The following is a 23,296-nucleotide window of genomic DNA, read 5'->3' on the forward strand; positions in this document are numbered from 1 at the left end:
CTGTCTTCAGTTTTAATTTAACACTGTGCTATTTTTTTTTAAAACAATTTAGATCTTACTCTGGAGCAGCTCTACGATTAAATGAACAATCAGTCTATGAAATGTGACATCTAGACTTATTAACACTGAAAAATGTTCTATGTGTCTCTTGGGCAAGTATTTCAAACTGTAAAATTCACTCTGCTGGTGTGGACAAAGGCAGAATGGAGATTTGACTGACTGCTAATAAGATTGAGACCAAAGTTCTGCCCATGATGCCCAACACCATCTGTTGGCCTTTTAGATCCATTGATAATAGTAACATGATTAAGCCTTTAAGGGCAAAGCTATTATCGATTAATCATCCCAGAATTACGACAAACTGTATCAGCCTTCATTTTGGTATAACCATCCTGAATATTCACTAAATGCATTGCAATTTGCATCATCAAACCAGTAACTGCAATCGCAGCTGAATTTCCATTGAATTTAATACCTGAAGTAGAAGAAGATGGCCAGAGAGATGAGCAGGGAGGCTATGGATAAAGCGTGACCCACAATGGCCATGTAAAACATGATGTACGCTGACTGTAAAACAAAAAAACAAGATAGAGAAAACACGTGTAGCATTATTACTTAGATGTGGTCTTTTGAGGTGTAACATGTTTTCTTCAAACATTTTGTGCCTATAGGATCTACCAAATCAAGGCCCCTACGTGCACAAATAGTTCGCACAAAATTTAACGTGACACTTGGCACTAAATAAAGTGACATCAATGTTATATTTTACATTTAAGGTGGGCACAACTCTCAATAGGGACACAATTAATAAACAATGACAGTCTGCTGTTAGTGACCCTAAAAAGAGATCGTGAAGGATAAAACTACACCAATGCTTTCACTTCTCATTTGACGGTGTGGTCCTTGCTTGTGAAAGAAAGTATTGAGAGCTAACATTGGCATCAACTCAGTATTATCAGATAAGACAATAGTGAAACGTTTATTTTGCCTTTTTTTCTCTATGGGATCGTACTGCTGAGGTTGTTTGTTTTAAGAGGTTTCCTGAAGCTGGGAGTCTGAGTCAGCAAAGATCAGGTTTCTGTGGTAACAGATGGAGCAGCTGATCTCTGGTTATGATCGATCAGCAGACTTTGAGTCTTTCTCCCAGGTTTGCCAGGACAGCTGTGTACCACAGTGCCTGGATGGAAACAAGGCGGAGTTTCATGCAGTTGTTTTGTTTACAAGTTGCTGTTATTTACAATTGGTCATTTTCATTTTGGATATTCGTTTGGTGAGAATTTTTTTTTAGAGTATGCCTAATCATCAGTATAAAAATGGAAATGCTTGAATAAAGAAAGCCAGAAAATTGTAACTAGCAAAAATGGCTCAAAGGGCACTTTTGGTTCAAAGTGCAAATGTTGGTTTTGTACAAGATTTACTGGCGTCATCTTGTGTTGTTAAAACTTACTAAAACTAAAGACAAATAATTATTTGATGCATTAAAACATGAAGAAAAACACTCAGCTGTCCAATATTGTGTTACTGAGGACATTTTACAGCTAATCGTGACCTCTTGCATTACAGCTGAAAAGTGCATTAGTTATTAGTGAAAATACCAATGATGGATGTAAAATTAGGATGACCAAGTGACCACACCAACCTCTAGCAAACAACAGTATGATACCATCATTTTCTGTAATCACCATGACATTTAGCAGGGATAACATTGATTAAATTGTATAACTAATCTGTGAACAAGTGTATAAATGAATTGCAGTGCTGATTAAAAGTAATGCAAGTATGTGTATACAATCCATTAGTGTGTCTCTGAATTCCCTTCTAGCAAAATACTGGAATGAGCTCTGCGGTGTCCTGGTCTGGTTTCCATGTGGGAAGCGTTGGTATAGCAGCCTGGTGCTGTTGGTGATAAGAAGGTTGTTAATATGTGATGGTATCAACACAAGGGTAGGCCTGTGTTTTATGATAGCCTGTATACAGTAGCCTGGGGGACAGTGGACTTGCATGTTACTTTCCATCTCTAAATATTTCTGTGGAGCTCAGTATAGGAGAGTAATATCTTTTGGAAATAAAACACATGTTAATATTGGTGTCTGCTACAATATTTATTGGCAACTACATTAGACTGCATACTTCCAGTTTCCACATTTTCTGCTATCTGCCCACACTCCAAATACCAGAGGACATAAATACCAAATATTATGCTGACCCATCACACAGTGACCACTATGTAGTAGATTTATGATAGCAGGCTACTGTATCTTAAATAAGTTACCTTCAACTTTGCCTTGGTGTGTTCGTTGCAGAGTGTGTAGTTGGACCAAGTGTTGTTGGTATCCGGGTGGCGAAACCACTGCCCGTCCTCCCCACAGTACTTAGTGGCCTTTTCTGAAGTAACAATTGAGTAATAAATGCATCTTTTCCAAACGTCTTCAAATTCATACAATTGTGTCAATGTATTCATGTTCTGTTAGCCTTGGTATATTCTTCCTCATATAGCAATTCATATTTTATAGTTCTTGAAAAACAGTCAACAGAATGAGAGGTGAATTCATCATGCATCAGTAGGCCTTTAAAGGAGCGACACTACTGAGTCTTGCAGCTCACCTGTTGGGTCAAAGTCAGCAAAATAATTGGGACAGTTTTGAGAGGTGTATGTTCCGGCTGGAGTGTCATCCCAGCACAGCCAGCCATCCCAGTTACGACTGCAGTGCAGCCCTGCAACACCAACATAGCAACAGAGAGTTAAATATCCGGAGAGGAGAAGTAGCCACTATGAGTCTCATTTGATAATATCTCTACCTGATTTGTTATAGGGTGCATCTCGATTTATTTTCTCGAAGCATTTGTACTGGCTGTCAAGGATTTTCTTTCTCACAATTTCGTCTTCTTCTGGGTTAACCAAGGGGCTGATTGTGGCCTCATCAGCAGACTCTACCTCTGTGTCCCCTGAGAGATGGGAGGCTGCCTTTATTTTAGTGACACACACACACACACACACACACACACACACACACACAGAGTAATGATTAATGAGGATTGAGCTATGAGCAGTAAGGCTATGGGAAAAAAGCATGACACAATTGAAGAAATTGTAATCTTAATCACCAAGAATCTCTATGCAGAATCTGTATAATATATATTTAATGCATTTGTTACTACAGTATATCTATCGATACATTACCTTCAACCTCTCCTTAGTGTTGACAGCACAGAGTGTATAATTGGTCCAAGTCCTATTGCTCTCTGGATGGTGAAACCACTGTCCGTCTTCTCCACAATACTTAGTTGCCTTTTCTAAAAAGAACAATATACTGTATGTTGCATATTATCCAAATTTCCACTCCCATAAACCTTGGTCCCATTAGCTTAAATAATTAAATCCTCACAGGAACTTTAAAGTCCATCTTCTACAGCACAATAAGGTCAGTTTAACAAGATATCAGCAGAACTCACGGCAACATTTTTGAGGCACACTGCTCACCTGTGGGATCAAAGTCAAAAAGATAATCTGGGCAGTTCTGGGAGGCGAAGGTTCCGGCTGGAGTGTCGTCCCAGCACAGCCAGCCATCCCAGGTACGACTGCAGTGCAGCCCTGCAGCGTCAAAAAAGCCACAAAAACATGATGACAAATGTTTGTTTGAGTTAAACAGTGAGTGTCAGTCGACTGTATCAGTACCTGATTTGTTAAAAGGTGGGTCTCGACTTAGTTTCAGGAGGCATTCGTATTCATTCTCAAGCATTTTCAGTTTCTGTAAAGAAAAACAGACAACAGATGTTTTGACATTACATAATATTGTATAGACAAATTGAGAATTAGTCAAAACTCAATTCTGGATCAACAATAATCCCTTATAGCCAGAGCTGCGGATCAAACAGTTTGGGAAAATTAAATTACAATAATTGTATAGATGAGGGCTGCAGTCTTAATGTAATTTAATAAAATCTCAGTAGGGAAGAGTGATGTCAGACAATGGTATAATTATTAGGCAATATCTATTGAAAAAATAGTGCAGTCCAACTTTAATTTTTTTGACAAGCAAAGGCAGTAGCATTATGTATGTATGGAAGGCACTCACAGTCAGGGTCTTACTGAAGATAGGTGTGCCAAATCAGAAAACATTCATGTAAGTAATAAGTGATAAACAATCTTGTTGTTTAGGTTGGAGGACTGATCGCATGGACAAGTTTCCGAACCCATGCTGACAGCACTACTAGTCTCTGCACCAGATAAATGTTTGTTTTTATTTTATTTATTTTGAAATTAGAGTGCTACCTTATGTAACTCACTTAAGTAACTGCAACTTTAGTTCAGATTAAATGGATGCACTTTTGTATACTAAAACTGCTTTGTACTGTTAAAATGGATCAAAGGATACTGTCATTATGTGCTTATTATAATATATCGGTGTAAAATGTACATTTGAGTACAAACCTTTAAATGACCTCTATACTGCTATACCGAAGCTGTCTGTACGGCCAACCCCCCTGAGATCCACATGCTATTTATTATCCTGTACATGTTCTGAGTCTTGGAAACTATATACCTATTACGCTATAATTGCAGAGGGGGCCACATGAACATCTTGAACGTGCAGGAAGACCTAGTAGTATTGAATCTGTATGCATAACCTGTACAATAAATACACAATGGATAGTTTATTTAATCAACAATACTTTACCCTCAGTCTCTTCTCATGGGTGGTTGCGCAGAGTGTATAGTTGGTCCAAATCCTATTGGACTCTGGATGGTGAAACCACTGACCATCCTCTCCACAGTACTTAGTTACCTTTTCTGGGAAACAAAAAAAAAGTATGTGATTAATTCCAATTTCCTAAAATACAGTCAACCGAGCCAGATTAAAAGTGAATTCATCATGTTAGGTTAACAGCAACTCCCTAAGTCTCTCTGCTCACCTGTGGGGTCAAAATCGACAAAATAATTGGGGCAGTTTTTGGAGGCGTAGGTTCCTGCTGGAGTGTCGTCCCAGCACAGCCAGCCATCCCAGTTACGACTGCAGTGCAGCCCTGAAACAGTCAACAAACAGAGAAATGTTACAGGCCTCTTGTTCATAAGTTTGTCCAACGTGAAATATCATAAATCAGGTTGATAAATAATAAAATTATTTGTCTGAAGACCAGTTACACAAGACCGCTACCTGATTTGTTATAAGGTGGATCTTGCTTCATTTTCTCTGAGCATTTCCTTTCATTCTTGAGGATCATTTTTTCCACAACGCTGCCTTTTTCTGTGTTAACCTCTGTGGCCTCTGTGGTTGCCTCTCCAGCAGCATCCCTTAAAAAATGGGGAACTTCCTTCTGAGAAAAAAAAGATAGTTCACCGTGAAAATGAGTGTACAGAGCAGCTGAGGCCTCGTTCTTCCATTACTTCCAGGATGAAAAGCCAATAACCAAATACCTCTAACTTGTTCTTTGAAGCTGGTTGACAAGTGGTTGGCCCTGTCTGTTCCCAGTTACCCAATTCAGCACAGTATTTGGTCACTTTTTCTGTAAAGAAAAAAACATGTAATTACTTTACAGCAGCTTGACAACTGAATAATTCATCAATAATTATCCTGAAAGCTCCATATATCAAATTACTTGTAGGCACATTATTGCTTTTGTTTGAGGTTCAAGTAGAGACTATCTGTGTTCTTTGCGCTGTCTTTGTTTTTCAGCATCATCCAAACACATAAATTAGACCCTCAATCTCGGCATTACAGAACAACTGTGATTAAAATCCCCTCTTTAGAGTAATTTTCTGCAAGATTCTCAGATGTCAGGCTTAAAACCACATATATAAAAATCTCTGCAGACCCCTCACATCCTGGTCACAAACTGTTCAACCTCCTTCCATCTGGTAGGCGATACAGGACAGTGTTCGCCAAAACCAGCCGATACAAAGACAGTTTCTTTCCCCAAGCAGTCACTCTGTTGAACACTCAGAAATAGCCCCCACCCTTACACTGAACAAAGTCAATAAACACTGTTCTGCTCATCTACCTCATGTATATTTCAATCTTACAATTACAATATTGTTATGATCATTGCACCGAACTGCCTTGCACTATATTTATATTTATACTTAAATCTTAAATCTCGGACTATACTGATATTGCACCATCCCTTCCCTCTCTTCAATTGCTACTGTATATTTTTTGTAAATTTGTAAATTCTAGTCCAGTGTTATACCATATACTTAACAGTATTTTTTTTATATTTCTTACTGTCATATCTTTTTTTTATTCTTTATAGGTTAAGTGAGTGTTGTACTTGAGAGCAAAGATTAGCCGGAGTCAAATTCCTTGTTTGTCTACGCAAACCTGGCCAATAAAGCTGATTCTGATTCTTATTCTGATACTTTTTTGTAACAGGACATTGGTCTTGACAACAACAACAACAACCGAAGCCCGACTGCATAGTCTTCTTCGACAGCTCATCAACTGTTCAGCTTCACTTCCAACTGTACGTCTCCCCCGAAGCCTCATATGAACAGCATCAGCTTTCAAACAAGTAGCCATAAGGGGACTCTTAATGTCATTGGTAAGATCCTTTATGAGCCTCCTCTTACAAAAAACACCTTCTCTCTCTTCTCATTCATATTCTCTCTCCTTATGAATCTCCCAAACTCTGTCAGTTTTTGTAATCCCTCATTTGGTATCTTCTTGTTTTCTCTCTATACCCTTTAGGGAATGGGGTGAGGAAAAGGACAGAGAGAGGTCTCTGTCCTTTTCCTCACCCCATTCCCTCCCCCCCTCTTTCCATCATATTGTATCTCCTAAATCAGACATGACTTGACTCTGGATTTCTTCAACTAGATATTATTGAGCCATGCATTCCTCACAATGTAAAAACTGCTCATACTGTAGTATATTGCAATCTGAACATTAAGTGTGTTTACATAATCACTTTCCACAGTCAATTTCACTATAAATAAATATCTGTTTTCATTTATTACGTCTGATTGATGAACAACAATATGTTATAGGCTAATAATAAATATCATATCCAGTTTATGAGTCACTTATACTAGCGGTCCTCTGCACTTACTGTTGTGTAAGTCTTTATCCATTGTAGCACACAGATGCAACAGTGATTTCTTTAAGAACACTAAGAGTCCACAGCCATGCTAGCAGCTATGTTTATAGTCACAGCAGTGCTTTGAGTTAAATGCTACTGTTAGCTTGGTAACATGCAGATGTTGCAGGTGTTATGTTTACCATGTTCACAATCTTAGTTTAGCATTAGCACACAAGGTACAGCTGAGGGGAATGTCAGCTGCTCTGACAAATTAAAATTTTGACTTGATGATGGCACTAAATCAAGTCAAGTCATAGTATAGTATGTCGAAAACGGTCATAGTATAGTATGTCAAAAAAAGAAAAAAAGTCATAGTATAGTATGTCAAAAAAGTAAAGAAGTCGTACTATAGTATTTCGTAAAAACTCATAGTACAGTATGTCAACAAAAGTCATAGAACAGGGTATCGAAAAAAGTCATAGTATAGAAGGTCAGAAAAATCATCAAAAAATCATAAAAAGTCATAGTATAGTATGTTGAGAAGTCATTAAAAAGTCATAGTACAGTATGTCGAAAAGAATTATAGTATAATACGTAAAAAAACCAACATAGTATAGTTTGTCGAAAAAGTCATAGTAATTGGTACTGTATATTTTTTGTAAATTTGTAACTTCTAGTGCAGTGTTATACCGTATACTTAACAGTATTTTTTTATATTTCTTACTGTCATTTCTGTTTTTTATTCTTTATATGTTAAGTGAGTGTTGTACTTGAGAGCAAAGATTAGCCGGAGTCAAATTCCTTGTTTGTCTACGCAAACCTGGCCAATAAAGCTGATTCTGATTCTGGGGTATAGTACGTCAAAAAAGTGATAAAAAAGTCAAAGTATATTACGTCGAAAAAAGTGATAAAAAAGTGATTGTATTTTATGTCGAAAAAAGTGATAAAAAAAGTCATAGTACAGTATGTCGAAAAAAGTCATAGTATTGTACGTCGAAAAAACGTCTTAGTATAGTATATAAAAAAAAAAAAGGCAACAAGATTACCTAGTCCTCATGAGGAGATGGGAATCAATCCTGCTACCTCTCGCATGCTAGGCAAACACTCACAACACAACATTTGAGCTAATTACCTGGTGAAAATGTCACTCATGGAGTTTGGTCCAGAACGTCTCTTCCTCCTCCCTTACAAGCCTCCTCCCGTACATGGAACGCAGACGCGCCCAGTGGAAACTACACTATAGTTAAAAAATAGTCATAGTATAGTATGTCGAAAAAGTCATCAAAAGTAAAAAAAAGTCATAAAAGGTCATAGTATAGTATGTTGAAAAAAGTCATTAAAAAGTCATAGTACAGTATGTTGAAAAACGTCAAACGTATAGTAGGGCGAAGTTTGTCGAAAAAAGTGATGAAAAAGTAATAGTATTTTTTGTCAAAAAAAAATTCTAGTACAGTATGTCAAAAAAAGTCATAGTACAGTACGTTGAAAAAAATCATAGTATAGTATGTTGAAAAAAGTCATCAAAAGTCATAGTACAGTATGTCGAAAAACGTCAAAAAGTCATAGCATAGTATGTCCAAAAAAGTCATAGTATAGTATGTCTAAAAAAATTATTTAAAAAAAATTATAGTATAGTACATAAAAACATAGTATGTCGAAAAAGTCATAGTTCAGTATGTCGAAAAGTGATAAAAACGTCATAGTATAGTATGTCAAAAAAAGAGATTCAAAAGTCATAGTACAGTATGTTGAAAAGTGATAAAAACCTCATAGTATAGAGTGTACGAAAAAGTCATAGTATTGTATGTCGAAAAAAGTAAAAAAGTCATAGTATAGTAAGAAAAGATTCCGAAGTCCTCATGAGAATGTGGGCATCAATTCAGCTACCTCTCGCATGCAAAGCAAGCATAGTATAGTATGTCAAAAAAAGTCATGAAAAATAAATGATTCCAAAGTCCTCATGAGTCCAGAGGAATCAATCCCTCTACCTCTCAAATGCTAAGCAAGTGCTCTACCATTCCAGCTAATTCCCTGGTGAAAGTAAAACCTGTGTCTGTCCAGTACATGTCGTCCTCCTCAGCGCAGAGGAAACTATACTATAGTATGTCGAAAATAATTATAAAAAAGTCTTACTATTGTATGTCGAAAAAAAAAGTCATGAAAACTGGGAGTCAAACCTGGGTCACAGACTGCAGTAATTACTTCCTGTTACTAGCAGTGTTAAGAACTGAACCACTGTGCCACTGAAAGAATTCATCCTGAAAACAGTCATACGTTAGCCTGGAAAAACCCTGACGAACTTCCGGCAAATTTGAGATTTGCTCTGCAAGTCAGTCTGGCCAAGGGCCCTTCAAGCCCATTTCCAATTTTTCCAAATCGAGGCACCAATCACAACTGTTGAGGCGGGCTTTACATGATGACGATAGCGCAGCGAAGGCAAGCAGCTTTTTGTTTACATTCAACATGACAGCCACCGCTTTGGCAGTAACCCCTTGATGCCGCTGTCGCTGCTACGTCACCCGGATCATTGGTCTGATTGGTTGAAGGACTATCCAATTGCGCCCAGAAGCATTTGGGCGGCGTCCGTTGGTGACGCCCCTTTGGAAATGCGCTGTGAATGAAACTTGCCCAGACCCACTCTCAGTTACAACTGAGAAGGGTCTGGTGTCAACCAGGCTAGTCATATGTAATAGTTTGTCGAAAAAAGTGATAACAGAGTCATAGTATAGTATGTCGAAAAAAACTCATAGTATAGTATGTTGAAAAGAAGTCATAGTATAGTCATAAAAAATGATAAGAACAAAAATATTCCAAAGTCCTCTTGAGAATATGGGCATCGATGCTGCTACCTTTCGCATGCTAAGCAAGCGCTCTACAATTTGAGCCTAATACCTTGTGAAAGTAACACCTGTGTAGTTCTGTCCAGAACATCTCTTCCTCCTCCCCTACATGCCTCCTCCCTTACATGGAACGCAGCGCAGATGCGCCCAGTGGAAAACAGGGGTAAGACACAAACCACCCATATCCTCCCATGGTTTGAAGGACTGGTTGGTAAAACAACTAAACAGTTGTGTTTAGTTGTCTGTTCAAACACTCAGCGCCACATACAAAAGAAAAGACAAACTGTGTGTAAACTTTGTTTGATGAACAACAGGTTTGTTGTTGATCATCCTTGGAGATGGTCCAGTGGTGAAAGACGCCATTGCGACTTCAGGGCACGTGGGTTCGATCCCCGCCTCAGGTGTGCCACATGGGAATGTTTGTGGTGAATGAATGTGTACATTTGCGATCATGCGATTTCAACTTGCGAATATATGAACTTCAACTTGCGAATTTATGAACTTCAACTTGCGAATTTACGAACTGCAACTTGCAAATTTATGAACTTCAACTTGCGAATTTACAAACTTCAACTTGCGAATTTACGGACTTCAACTTACGAACTTCAACTTGCAAATTTACAAACTTCAACTTAAAAATTTACAAATTTGGGAATATCCAACTTTGACCGGCATTTAAAAAAAATATTTGTTTATGCTTTTTTATATAGTTTTTTACTATTTTTTTAGGTCGAAAAAGTCATAGTATAGTACAGTATATCGAAAAAAGTAATAAAAAAGAAAAGATTCCAAAGTCCTCATGAGTAGGGTTGGGTATCGTTTGGATTTTTACGATTCCGATGCCGAACCGGTACTTTTAAAACGATTCCGATTCCTAAACCGATTCTTGAAAAACTGAAAAATGACATCAAAGAAAGGCTCTTTTTTTCTTAATTGAAAATTATTTCAATTTAACAATATATTAACATTTTAAAGTACTTAAATATATAGTAAACCTATGTCACATAACACACAACTACAATAATTTAACAATAAATAACAGTTACACTATTAACAAGTAACAACAAAATAAATGTTGAGTTGATATGCTAATTAAACCAGCTTCAAACTTTAGCAGTTCTATTGCAGAAAAATTACCATATTTGCTTTCTCTGGCAAGATACGACAGCTCTCCTGACTTATGACATGTCCTGCACAGGATAAAAATCTCTCAGATGGTGTCGAAGAGGCCTGTACACACAGGTATGAGTTTGAAAGGGCAGACAATTTGGAGAGGCTGTCCCGCTTCCCCTATCACCAGGCTACAGGGTCTTGTCCTGAACGATAGACTAACAGAGCAAGTGTAATATGTTTACTAGCGATCACGTGCAGTGAATGGTTAATATGCTTTTACGTCCGTTTTGGTGAGCCCAGAGGGAAAATATGGCATTTTAAAAGTAGCCTACATTTACGATAGCTAGCTAATGGTAGACTACAGAGAAAGTGTGATATTTTTACGTCCGTTTCAGAGCGTGTACAAAAAGCCGTCTATCAGCAGTGATTGTAGAGTGCATATCGGAGAATAACTCGAACACGCGCTTCACACCGCGAGCGCGGTTTGCGCTAATTCCCAATTGTAATTAACACCAGTGTAGTTATGTCCAGAACGTCTCTTCCTCCTCCCCTACATGGAACGCAGCACAGACGCACCCAGTGGAAATTACAGTATACTATACTATACTATAGTATGTCGAAAAAAGTGATAAAAAGTCATAGTATAGTATGTCGAAAAAAAATCATAGTATAGGTTGACAAAAAACGTCAGTGTATTATGTCGAAAAAGGGATGAGAACTGAAAGATTCCAAAGTCCTCATGAGTACATGGGAATCAATCCCTCTACATCTTGCATGCTAAGTAAGCACTCCATCTTTTGCACTAATTCTCTGGTGAAATCAACACCCGTGTCTGTCCACAACATCTCGTCCTGCTCCCCTATATGCCTCCTCCCTTAGATAGAACACAGTGCAGACGCGCCCAGTGGAAACTATACTATACAATACTATAGTATAGTATGTCGAAAAAAGTGATAAAAAAGTCTTAGTATTGTATGTTGAAAAAAATTCATGGAAAGGGCCAGTCCAGACTGAGAATCGAACCTGGGTTAGAGTCTGCAGTGACTACATACTTGTGCTCGCAGTGGTATCAACTGAGCCACTGTGCCTCTTAAAGAATTAATGTCGAAAACAGTCATATATATTAGTATGTCAAAAAAAGTCATAGTATAGTATGTCGAAAAAAAAAGGATTCCAAAGTCCACATGAGTATGCAGGAATCAATCCCTTTACCTCTCACGTGCTAAGCAAGCGCTCCATGATTTGAGCTAATTACCTGGTGAAAGAATCACCCGTGTAGTTCTGTCCAGAACGTCTTTTCCTCCTCCCCTACATACATCCGCCCCTAAATGGAACGCGTCCAGTGGAAATTATACTATACTATACTATAGTATAGTATGTTGAAAAAAGTGATAAAAAAGTCTTAGAATTGTATGTCGAAAAAAGTAATGAAAAGGACCAGCCTGGACTGGGAATCAGTGACAACTTCCTGGTGCTAGCAGTGCTAGAAAAAAGTGATAAAGTCGAAAAAAAAGTCTCAGTATAGTATGTCAAAAAAAGTCATAGTGTAGTATGTTGAAAAAAGTCATAAAAAAGAAAAGATTCCAAAGTCCTCTTGAGAATGCACGAATCGATCCAGCTACCTCTTGCATGCTAAGCAAACGCTCTACCAAAAGTTATAAAAAAGTAAAAAAAACTGATAAAAAAGTCATAGTATAGAATGAGCGAAAAAGTCATAGTATAGTGTGTCATTTTGGTGTGCATACATTTTCGTACAATATCATGGCCCCGTTCATGAGAATGCGTTACATATCTACTGTATATGTTTACATGTCATTCTCTGTCAATATGTCTGTCTGCTGTAAAGAAATAGTGGCGCAGATAGGGCAAAACATTTGAACCCCCTTTATTTTGCATGCTTCATCCCTTTCCCACTTGTTTAGCTATTTATACTGCTTCAGCTGCTTTCCATAGCTTAATCAAGTCTTATTTATGGATTCATACCCCATCCAAACCTTAAAATGTTGAACATCTTTTATTCATTAGGAGTTTAATACAACTTATAAATTCTTTTTATACTTTTTGAAAATATTGAACACAGCTGATTGAGATTTCCTAATATGACCCACCCATTTCCCATTTTACCAACTCATTCATTACTCTTTCAATTACTTCTTTATCCAAATTAAAGGCAATTTAGTTTGGCATCAGCTTTAAAAAAAAACTTGCATACAATATTGGTAGACTTCTTATTAATTACAACCATTTCCACTTTTCCACAGTTTCCTACAACTTAACCTTCTTACACATTATAACCAGCAATTTAGTGTGGTGACAGTTTTTCAAAAACCCTTAAAATATTCCACTTTTGTTTGATACATTATTGGTGTTATTCAATATAATATTACTTACTTATATAATACTTCTTACGCAATTATGCCAGCAATCCAGTTAAGCTTTAGCAATTTACTGTAGCTTTTCAGCATTCACAAGCATTTTCTGCAGGAAATGCATTTTCTAGGTACATTTTAAAAACATTATGATATTATTGCACTCTTACCATAAAAATACCTGCAGTTCTTGCATTATGAGTTGATACAACCTCAAAACTCTGAGCGCAGCCTCATAATGAACCAACCTTCCTCTGACTGTCACACATAAAATACAAAATAAAATCCTCCAAGCTTTCCTGAAGCCTCATGCTGGCCGGTGGACCTTTATATCATATAATCAGCCCCATGACCTTTGACCTCCATCACACACAGAAGATTGGATTGTTTTCTGTGTTGCCTGCTGAACTGGGATTAAAAAGTTCAGAGAGCTTGTTGTATATTGGTGTGAGAAGTGCACATCTTTCTCACCAGTTGGGTCCAGGTCAGGGTGATCTGGACAGTTCTGTGTTACAGACATCCCAGCCGGTGTCTCATCCCAGCACAAAAAGCCATCCCACATACGTTCGCAGAACGTACCTCGAAAGGAAAAGGGGAAAAAAAGAAAACCTTGTAATGACTATTTTGAGTTATTACCAACACACATTTTCTGTGTCTTCACTTGTATATAGTGTAATGGTACGTCAGAGTTCTCTACAGCTTCCACTTCAAAAGCCTTTGAACAGGAATAACAAATGCTCCCAATCCACCACGTTAAAACGTCATTACATCTGTAATGCTCTCCCAAAGGTAACCGATTTGGCCTTAAGAAGCCTTAAAACGATTTGGCCCTCTCACCGGTTCTGTTTTCTTGGTAGTCTTTGGTGGACAGCTCAAGGCATTTATATTGACCCTGGCTCACCGCCTGGCTCTGTTCATCTGCAATGCTATTTCCAGGCCTGAGTGATGGATCTGAGATTGACTCAGTACCTCCCGCCACCCTGCGCTGTGGAGACAAAAGGACACAAGAGGTGAGAGGAAGGGGGAAGAAAACCTGTTGTATGCTGACTTAGCACACAGTATGGAGTGTTGATATGGAGTTGGTTGTGTGTATGTATTTGTTTTGTGCTTGCTGCACTGAATAAATAGTATCCTGGTTGATAATATTAGCACAATTTGTAATACTTCATCATTGATTTATCATCCTTATATAAGATTTCGATGAAATCGAAGAATAAGCATGCAGAAATTTTAAATCATCTTCAAAGCTGAGCTGATAAGGATTTCCCTCTGGCTTGAAATTTGAGTTATTCACTATTCATGTAACTCATTTGTTGTGATGCGGAAGGTAGAGGACCCAAATGCAGAGAGAGAGAGGCAGGCAGGAGCAGTGTAGAAACTCAAAGATTTATTTTCTCAAAAAACTAAAATCAATCAAGGAGTCCTGTGAGCTGCAGGCAAAAACTAATACCAGGGAGAAAAAAGGAGAGACTGACGAAGACACACACACACTGACACGGGGGAATACAAAACGATCTGACAAGAGACAAAGGGAACACAGGGGTTAAATACAAGAGGTAATGAACAAATGAGGAACAGGTGACACGACAGGTGAAACACATCAGGGCGGGGCAGGACAATCAACAAAGGCAAAAAGTAAAACTAGACATGACAGGACAGAAAGCAGACTATCAAAATAAAACAGGAAACAGAAATATACACAGAGAACAGAACAGTCAACAGGGTAAACAAACTACACAATGAACAGGGAATACAAATATACACAACAGAAATATACAAAACAAGATACATACAGAAATCTACAAACAAGGCAAAAGAAATATCCAAACAGGTAACAGAATAAATATACAACACAGGGAAAATGCACAAATAAACAATAAAGACAACAGAAAAGAACAAACTGGTAACAGAAATAACCCAAAACCATAACATCATTAAAGTGTGTTTGGGAGCTCACAAAAGAAGTTAAGCAGCTGATTTTCTCCAAATGAATCTTATCTCTGCTCTACTGTTTGTATTTGGAGGTGGCATTAGAAATGAAGAAGCCTTGAGTGTGAAATGCTGATTTTGATAAAGCTGCTCACTGAAGGATAAAGAGCCCATTTTAGGGTGACTTATCTCACACATTTTTTGGGCTGAAAAGTAAGCCTCTCAGAGTGCGAGACTCATGCACTTGCATTTTCTAAATTATTTAAGGAATTGTAATGCTTTGCCTGGGAGATTGTTGTTGCCTTATCACAATTGAGATGCAAACCTCATTCATCTGTGTCTATGTGGAGGCAAAAGGAATTCTCATTAGACCAAAATACCATTCTTACCTGTCTGATAACACTTTGACAAAAAACTGTGACTTTTGTGAGAATGCTGATGTCCCATGTAGCAGTTTAGCAGCCGTACATATGATGTCACTCCAAACATTGAAGTAAATGACGTCATACATACGACCACCAGGCCACCACCAATATCAACAGATGAGAAAAAAGATGTCAAGGCCTCTCCTCATTACAATTCATTCATCTTCTTGATTCAACATGACAAGACTACTCAAAAAGAAAGCACAGAAACATAAAGCAGAACAGAGATACATCAGGCAGAAAACATTTGGCAGGGATACTATTCTGGGCCTCAATGTCAAGTTTGATGCGAAACAGCAAAGGAAATTAAAATGTCCATTTTCACACTGAAGAAGGGACAATGGCTAATGGAAGGCCGCTATGTTTCTGCAGTAAAAGCTTAATCGTGTCTGGTACAGGATGAATATCATCTCTGAACTTTCCAAAATGTAGAGCCATGGTGTTGAACATATCATGTACAGTATTATACAACTCTCATTAAGACAATTGGTGTGCTGCAATTTGTAAGGAGAGCTGCAAGTTCATCAAAAGGACATTTCAAAGTTTGATTTATTTAACTATAATCCATTTCATTAGGCAAATCAGCATATTTTAAATGACAGAGCAAAGTGCCAAAATTAAAGATAGCACGTGTGTTAACATCTTTGACCAATGATTGCATCAAAAATTAAACAAAATTAAACAAAGAACTAAAAATTTAAATGGAGAGTGACAGACGACGGGCGAAAACCCGAGTCAACTTCGGTCAGGCTTTAAACAGATACAATTACGGGATTGTAAAGGATTCCAACACCAAGACGTACAACAGCCTGCAGCTAAAGAAACCAAGGGGACTTGCAGCACTTTTAGACAGCATTGACACTGCTGCTGTGGATAAACAATGATGGAACTTTAGTGTTGCGTTTGGTTCCGGCTCCTTAAGCTTGTGTTGCGTTCATTGTTGTTGTAAAATACCCTTTCAGCCATCTAGTAGTCTCGCATTGCCAGACCTACCTCCACAGTGCTGCAAAGGAGGGTCTGGCTAGTATACACAGCATTCCGGGATGGGAGAAAAACGTGCTGTGGTTTATTGGCATTTCTTTAAACCAATCATAATTGTCATGGGCGGCGCTAAGCTCCGCATGAAGCCGCTGCAAAATAGCCTCGGGAAGGAACTTGTTTTGGTAGAACATATGTACATTCAAAAGTTGTTTTAGTTGTGTGAGAGAAAACTCAGATTGGACAGATCAATTTACCCTGCAGAGATTTGAGGAGCAGTTAACCATAGTCCTCTTAAAGCGACCAGAGTTTAAAATTCCAACACAAAGAAAGCGGAAGGAATCGGACATCGACAAAAATACATGCATCCGGCGAAATTTCCTGCAGCACCGGAGCCATCCCGGAAGTGGAACGTCGTGGATATAGACTAGCCATCTAGTGTTTCTTCTTTTTGTCGTTTGACAGCAAACGACTGGTGAAAAAAGTTGTTGTTATAAGTTATTGCATACTTATTACATTTTAAATAAATCACTTAAATTTAACTATATGGCTTTAGCAATAAACAAGCCTTTTTTTAATCTTTAATTTTATATTAATTTTTTGTTATTTAAGATAAAATACTATTTCAGTTGCACTTTTGATAAGAGGACACATCTGCTGTTTTGCACAGTTTATATAAATAAAGGAATATTTTTCAGTCATTTCATTCTGTTAAAAAAATAATGAGAAAATCGTATCGTGAACTTCAAATCGTGTATCGAATAGTGAGTTGAGTGTATTGATACACCTCTATAGTATGCTTAAGATCTTTAAGACAGCAGGTGTGGAAAAAACACTACCACTTTCGTCCACAAACCAAAAGTTCCTTGTAGCCACTTTAAATTATTTAGAATGTTTTTTTATGGGAATAAATATGTTATAATGTAGGAATTGTTTAACAGGAAGTTTAGTTCTTGTTTTATGTAAATTAATTGTATAAATTACACTTCCTCTAGCTTCTACTTCTTCTTTTTGTTCTGGACTTCTCCCTAGGAAAGGTACTTTTGGTATTTTTGCTATATATGGGACGCTAAGTTACTTTAAACAAGTTTAAAGTAAATGTACATTTTTACGTGAATTAGAATATTGTTGAGGCATGTGTGTAGCAGGACTGCCTTGTAGCTTGCCTCAGTGCACTGTTGTGATCATGTTGGCTAGTGTGGGGTGACTGTTCATAGTTTTACAGGCACAGAGAGCATTTATGAAGAGAGAGCCTGTAAATTATTGTTCCTCTACAGGTGCAGGGAGGTTATGATGTTGCCATGTCTGGTGCCTTGCATTTATTTGCTGAAAGGCAGTCCCAGGAAGTGTTGTCCACAATACAACACAATGCAGAGTTATAGACCCACTACAAATGCACAGTGAGGTATTACATTTTAATTTTGTGTTTGTATCCAAAACAAGTTTAAATACAGGTAAAATTCAAGACATCGTCGACTGTACGTCATCTGCATAAAAGAATCAGAGATAATAACATGCAGACACATGCAGTCATGGATCACATATACTCTCTTTTGGGTTATCCAAGTTTGTAATGAACAAGCTGAGCTAATTATAAACTATAATTATGAATTATCAATGGTGAAAATTAATCACAAGATTTTTTTTTCTAAGAAAAGAATACCACTAGACCACAACATATTACATGTCCATTTAATGAAAATTGAATCCTATGTTTAAACACGCATGTGCAGCAAACATAATGGGCAGAAAGAGAAGGGTAAGTTCACCTTACAGCATGACTTGAATTAAAAAATGAGAGCTTACCACCAGGAGAAACCAAAGGATCCAAAGGGAGCCCGCTAACTTCATATCTTCCTCTTGCAGGCGAATCTCTAGAGAGAGAGAGAGAGAGAGAGAGAGAGAGAGAGAGAGAGAGAGAGAGAGGGAATAGAAGGACAAGTTACAATTATCAGAAAACAAGTTGTGTACCGTGAAAGTGACTGACTGAACAAACAGATGGCTGTTTCAAATCAGGATTATGGCCTCAGGAGAAAACAGCAACAGCAATCATGAATCTAGAATGCAAAACACTGCAGCAGAGGAACTGCAGTTTATGGCATTTTACACTTTTTCTCCAGTGTGTATGGGTACTTGTGTCTGAAAGACAGAGAGAAAGTGTACCCGTCAATACTTGAAACAACAGAATGAAAGAGTAACATTATATTGTGTGAGCAAGGAAAAATACAGAGACACAGTCAGACTAAAATAGTTGATAGTCATTAATCATTTTGTGCTGAGCCTCCACTCTGCAGGACAGCGGCAGCAGAACTGCCAGTTTAGTAACTGAGTCTGGTCTCTTTGCTTTGGCTCGTAGAGTCCCTGTTGGAAGCTCATCACTCTGCAGTTTGAACAGTCAGAACAACCTACTGGTTGCTATCCACACCCCACAATGGCCCAGGGGGCAGGCTTTTTAGCTGATAGCATGAGCAAGTCCTATAAGTCACTGTGAAAGGTTGTTTTGGCTTTCAGACTTGCACACTGATGGTAGGCTACTTGAGTGCTGATGTCTGACCAGAGATGCCTTCAATTTCCCTTACATTTCTTATTCATAAATTATAGTAGATATAAGGATGATTATTGTTAGCCCTAGATGTTCCATGTCTACTCTCAGAAAGAGACCACTTCTAATTCTCTGGCCCAGGTCCAAATACAACTCTCATTTTCAATAAATTAGAATTTAAGGGATTAGTCAATTAATCTATTAGTCGGTTGACAGGAAATTAATCAGCAACTATAAAAATGTATTAATTGTTTAAGTAATTTTTCAGGGGAAAGAAATGTCCTACAATACCTGGTTCTAGCTCCTTAGTTGTAAGGATTTGCTGCTTTTATTTTTATTATGTGATAGTAAACTTAATATATATTGTTTGTGGGACAAAAGAAGCAATCTCAAGAAATCACCTTGGTTGTTGTCATTTATCACTATGTTCAGATATGTTATGCACCAACTAATGAAATAATCATTTTTTGAACCACAACAAGATATACAACTTAATTACAAAATCTTTCAGTTTTTACAGGTGGCGGTCACTATTTTTCCATAACACAAAGGGTAACAGAAATTTGTAAGAAAGTGGTGGAAGGTGTTGTGATGGCTTCAGCAAGAGCTCAGATAACAAAAAATAGCTGGCGGTGTACAACTTATAGTATTTCCTGTCAGTATTAAATGGTGCTTCAACAGGTTTTTGCTTGGTAAATGACTAAAATTATCTGACCCGATTTCCTGTTGACAGATGCATCGACTAATGAATTGTTTCGGATCAAAAGAAAACCAACACGCTTTTCTTTTCCATTTTAGTGCCTATTACCATAAACCTCACCCACCGTCCGAATCAGAATCTATTTAGCCATTTCCAGACTGATCCTTAACTCTGATAAATGTTTCCAGTATGAATAGAGACTATACAGTATACTGTATGTAATGTGGATCCAGCACGTGGGAAAGCTCAGTGAAGGACACAGCGACAGACTGCTCCATAGCTCTGCTTTCTAAAGAAGTAGGGAAGGAACACCAAGAACCACACAAAAACACCAAAGACAAAGGGATAACAGAAGGCATATGAAGGAAAGAATGGATCCCAAAATGGCCTTGGGGAATGGAAGATCTATAAAAACTATCATCATACCAGAGCAGAGAATTCACACCAGTCAATTATCAGCTAATCACCTCTGGGTGTGCATGAGCATGTGGATTTGTCTAAAAGCAGGATATTCTCTGATAGAGACGTGTGTCTACAAGTCAAATAACATTAGAGACACATCAGGACAATCGGCACAACTGACCTCAGCTGTCAATTTACAGATTTTATATTATTCACTTTCTTGCCGAGCATTAGATGAGAAGATTGACACCACTCTGATTTCTGTACACTAAATATAAAGCTAAAGCAGCTAGCAGATGGTTATCTAAGCTTAGTTTAGCATTAAGACTGGAAACAGCTTCAGGCTCTGTCCAAAGGTAAAAATGACACATATCAACACAAGTAATGCTCATATGAATATAATACAGGTATTTGGACAGGTATTTTTTAATAAACACTATGGAAACTGTCTTTGTGATTAAATTGGGGTAGCAGTTGGGATTATTTGAGACACCAATATTCTCTGGAACATTTCAACATTATAACACACTCTCAGTCCATCAATAATATATTTGCCAACAGCCAAGTTTCACATTAGCGCTGCTGCACAAGTGACAGTTTAGTCAAACTGTCAGCTATATTTGACTTTCAGCGAGGGGAGGTGTGGGACTGTCTACAACTATGTCTTTCTGTCTTATGTCTAGTTCTTTATACATCTCTAAACATACTCCCCAGAGCATTTTGCGGGCCATTAGGTCCAATGTGATATGATCAGTAAGCATGAAGCATGTGTAGCTCATTAAAGAGACAATACCCCATATAAAGAAGACAAGGGAAAGCACTCAAACAGGATGAGTGCATACATGGAGGCTAAAGCACTCAACCCTCTCCAGTCTACTGTAGATCCAGTGAAAAGTCAAAGTTAAAATGGGGATTTGAAATAATTAGCTTTTGCAACATTAATTACTGCTTAGATTCTAAACCACTTTGAAAATAAAGACAAGTTGATGTGTGTATAAGTAACAAGCACTGCCTGTAAAAAAGTTTAAAAACTGTTTTACTTGAACGCTTTACTATTGAATTTTTGCCCTTGAACAGACATTGCTTTAGTTTGAAAAACGTCTTTTTTTCCAGATGTTGTGTTCTTTCACAATGAATGTGTGGCTGACATTCAAACATATCTCTTTGTATATTCCACCCATCATCTGCATCCATTATCTCTATTTTCTTTGATTGTCAACCCCATTAACAATCCTTTTAAAACTAAAGTCTGACACAACATACATTTGCACTTTTGTTTATTCAAAAAAACTAATAGTTTGAAATATGTTTTTTTTAATGGTGGTAGATAAATTGCCTAGGGCTTTATTTTGTTATCACCAGAATCTCTTTAAAAAAAATGAATAAACGTCTCCTGATTTTTATTAGTATTATTATTCATGTGTTTTCCCCTTAGTCAGATCCTCCGTCTCTTTTCTCCACGACTTCCTCTGCCCTCTTTTTCTTTCTTTTTCTATCCCTTTCCTCCTCAGCTTTCCCCTCATTCTTTCTTCACCCTCTTTTTTTGTCATTCATCATCACATCACTCTGACAGCAGCAGACGGAGCCACCCATCTCTTCTCTTTCCTCTTGCAGTGAGCGTTTACAGGCACGGTAGCAACACAGATTTGTGCTGACATCACATCAGTGATGAAGGATCAGCAGCTCGACCCCCCCCCCCCACCACCCAATATCTCACCACTTGGGAGCCCATCACTCAGTCTGAAGGGAGCAGCCACACGGACGTGATATGGCGTCCCATTGACGGGCCACGACAAATGAGCCGGATTACAATGCAAGATCAGACGGATTAGTTTGACGAATGGACAGATTGTGGACCTCATGCACAAGGCTCTCATATAAATCTTGTCTAGAGAGACCAAAATATTTTCACTGATCTCTTAATGCTCACATTCATAATCACACTTCCCATTAAGTAATTGAATGCACATATCATGGCCTCCTGACTGCTGTCAAAGACATCAGGGAAAGCATCAGGTGCATTGGATCTGGAGCTGTGTGGCCTTTTTGAGGCCTTCTAAGAATACAAACAATAAATATTACAGAGGCCATATACATGGTGCACATCTATGTTCAACACGTTTGAAATGTTGAGCAGAAAAAAATATAATCCATCAAAACTGCAACAAAACGACTTCTCTCTCTCTCTCCTCTCTCTGTTGCACTTGCAATGCGCAAACCTGCTGTCTCTCTGAATGACCTGTGATTGACCAAAATCTCCTTTCACAGGCTAGATTATCTAAAACTTGAAAACATAGCCAAGAGGAGGTGCAGAAGTCTAGTTTTCTCTCAGACCACTTAAATTACAATATGCTGAAAGATTATTATGGAATTTTGCCCAACAACGCCAAAAATATAGTACCTACCACAGCTTTAGAGGACTGTGTTTTTTGCACCTTTTAGACCAATTAATATAAAAAATAAAATACATATGTATAAAAGTAGTGAGACGAAAAAAAATCCTTTAGCCTACTATTGTGTATATACTTTTATATCACTATATCAATATTTATCCTGATATACACTTTATAGTGAATCAATGGACAAACTTGTGATTAGGTAACAGACAGGAATGTCTTTTTTAGGCTAATTTAATACTAGACAAAATCACACTGATGGAGAAATCCTGTAAAAATCCATATATATCCATGCTTATTAATTGGCAACATTACCCACAATAGACTAATACAACCAGATTCATTAAAAGGAAAGCAAACGATGCAATGCAAGCAAAATGAGCAACAAGTCACACATTATATCATCTCATGTTATATAACATCATATTACATTACCGCAGAGACTTGAAACATGAAACATTTTGTTGTCTTCATTTATGTTCTCATAGTTATCTTCTCACTAGACAGTAGTGTGGACAGTAGTCACGTCATCATAGTGCCCAGTTGCAAGCAAGAACTGTTTTTAAAACTCCTTCTTGATGGTGT

At 37.7% G+C, this 23,296-nt stretch overlaps 1 protein-coding gene across 1 annotated transcript in view; it reads right to left on the minus strand.

The window, feature by feature from the left end:
- Positions 1–23,296, minus strand: part of calcr (calcitonin receptor) — a 64,980-nt gene that overhangs the window by 15,589 nt on the left and 26,095 nt on the right. The window contains exons 2-15 of the mRNA XM_031323236.2: positions 18,478–18,545; positions 14,177–14,324; positions 13,811–13,918; positions 5,417–5,505; positions 5,157–5,316; positions 4,915–5,025; positions 4,680–4,792; positions 3,677–3,749; positions 3,482–3,592; positions 3,182–3,294; positions 2,800–2,965; positions 2,605–2,715; positions 2,273–2,385; positions 476–567 (exon numbers count right to left, since the gene is read on the minus strand). Coding sequence (XP_031179096.1) covers positions 476–567; positions 2,273–2,385; positions 2,605–2,715; positions 2,800–2,965; positions 3,182–3,294; positions 3,482–3,592; positions 3,677–3,749; positions 4,680–4,792; positions 4,915–5,025; positions 5,157–5,316; positions 5,417–5,505; positions 13,811–13,918; positions 14,177–14,324; positions 18,478–18,522 — 1,553 coding nt within the window. The 5' untranslated portion in view covers positions 18,523–18,545. The remainder of the gene's footprint in view (positions 1–475; positions 568–2,272; positions 2,386–2,604; positions 2,716–2,799; positions 2,966–3,181; positions 3,295–3,481; positions 3,593–3,676; positions 3,750–4,679; positions 4,793–4,914; positions 5,026–5,156; positions 5,317–5,416; positions 5,506–13,810; positions 13,919–14,176; positions 14,325–18,477; positions 18,546–23,296) is intronic.

The sequence above is a fragment of the Sander lucioperca genome, chromosome 16, assembly GCF_008315115.2.
Source record: "Sander lucioperca isolate FBNREF2018 chromosome 16, SLUC_FBN_1.2, whole genome shotgun sequence".
NCBI lineage: Eukaryota > Metazoa > Chordata > Actinopteri > Perciformes > Percidae > Sander > Sander lucioperca.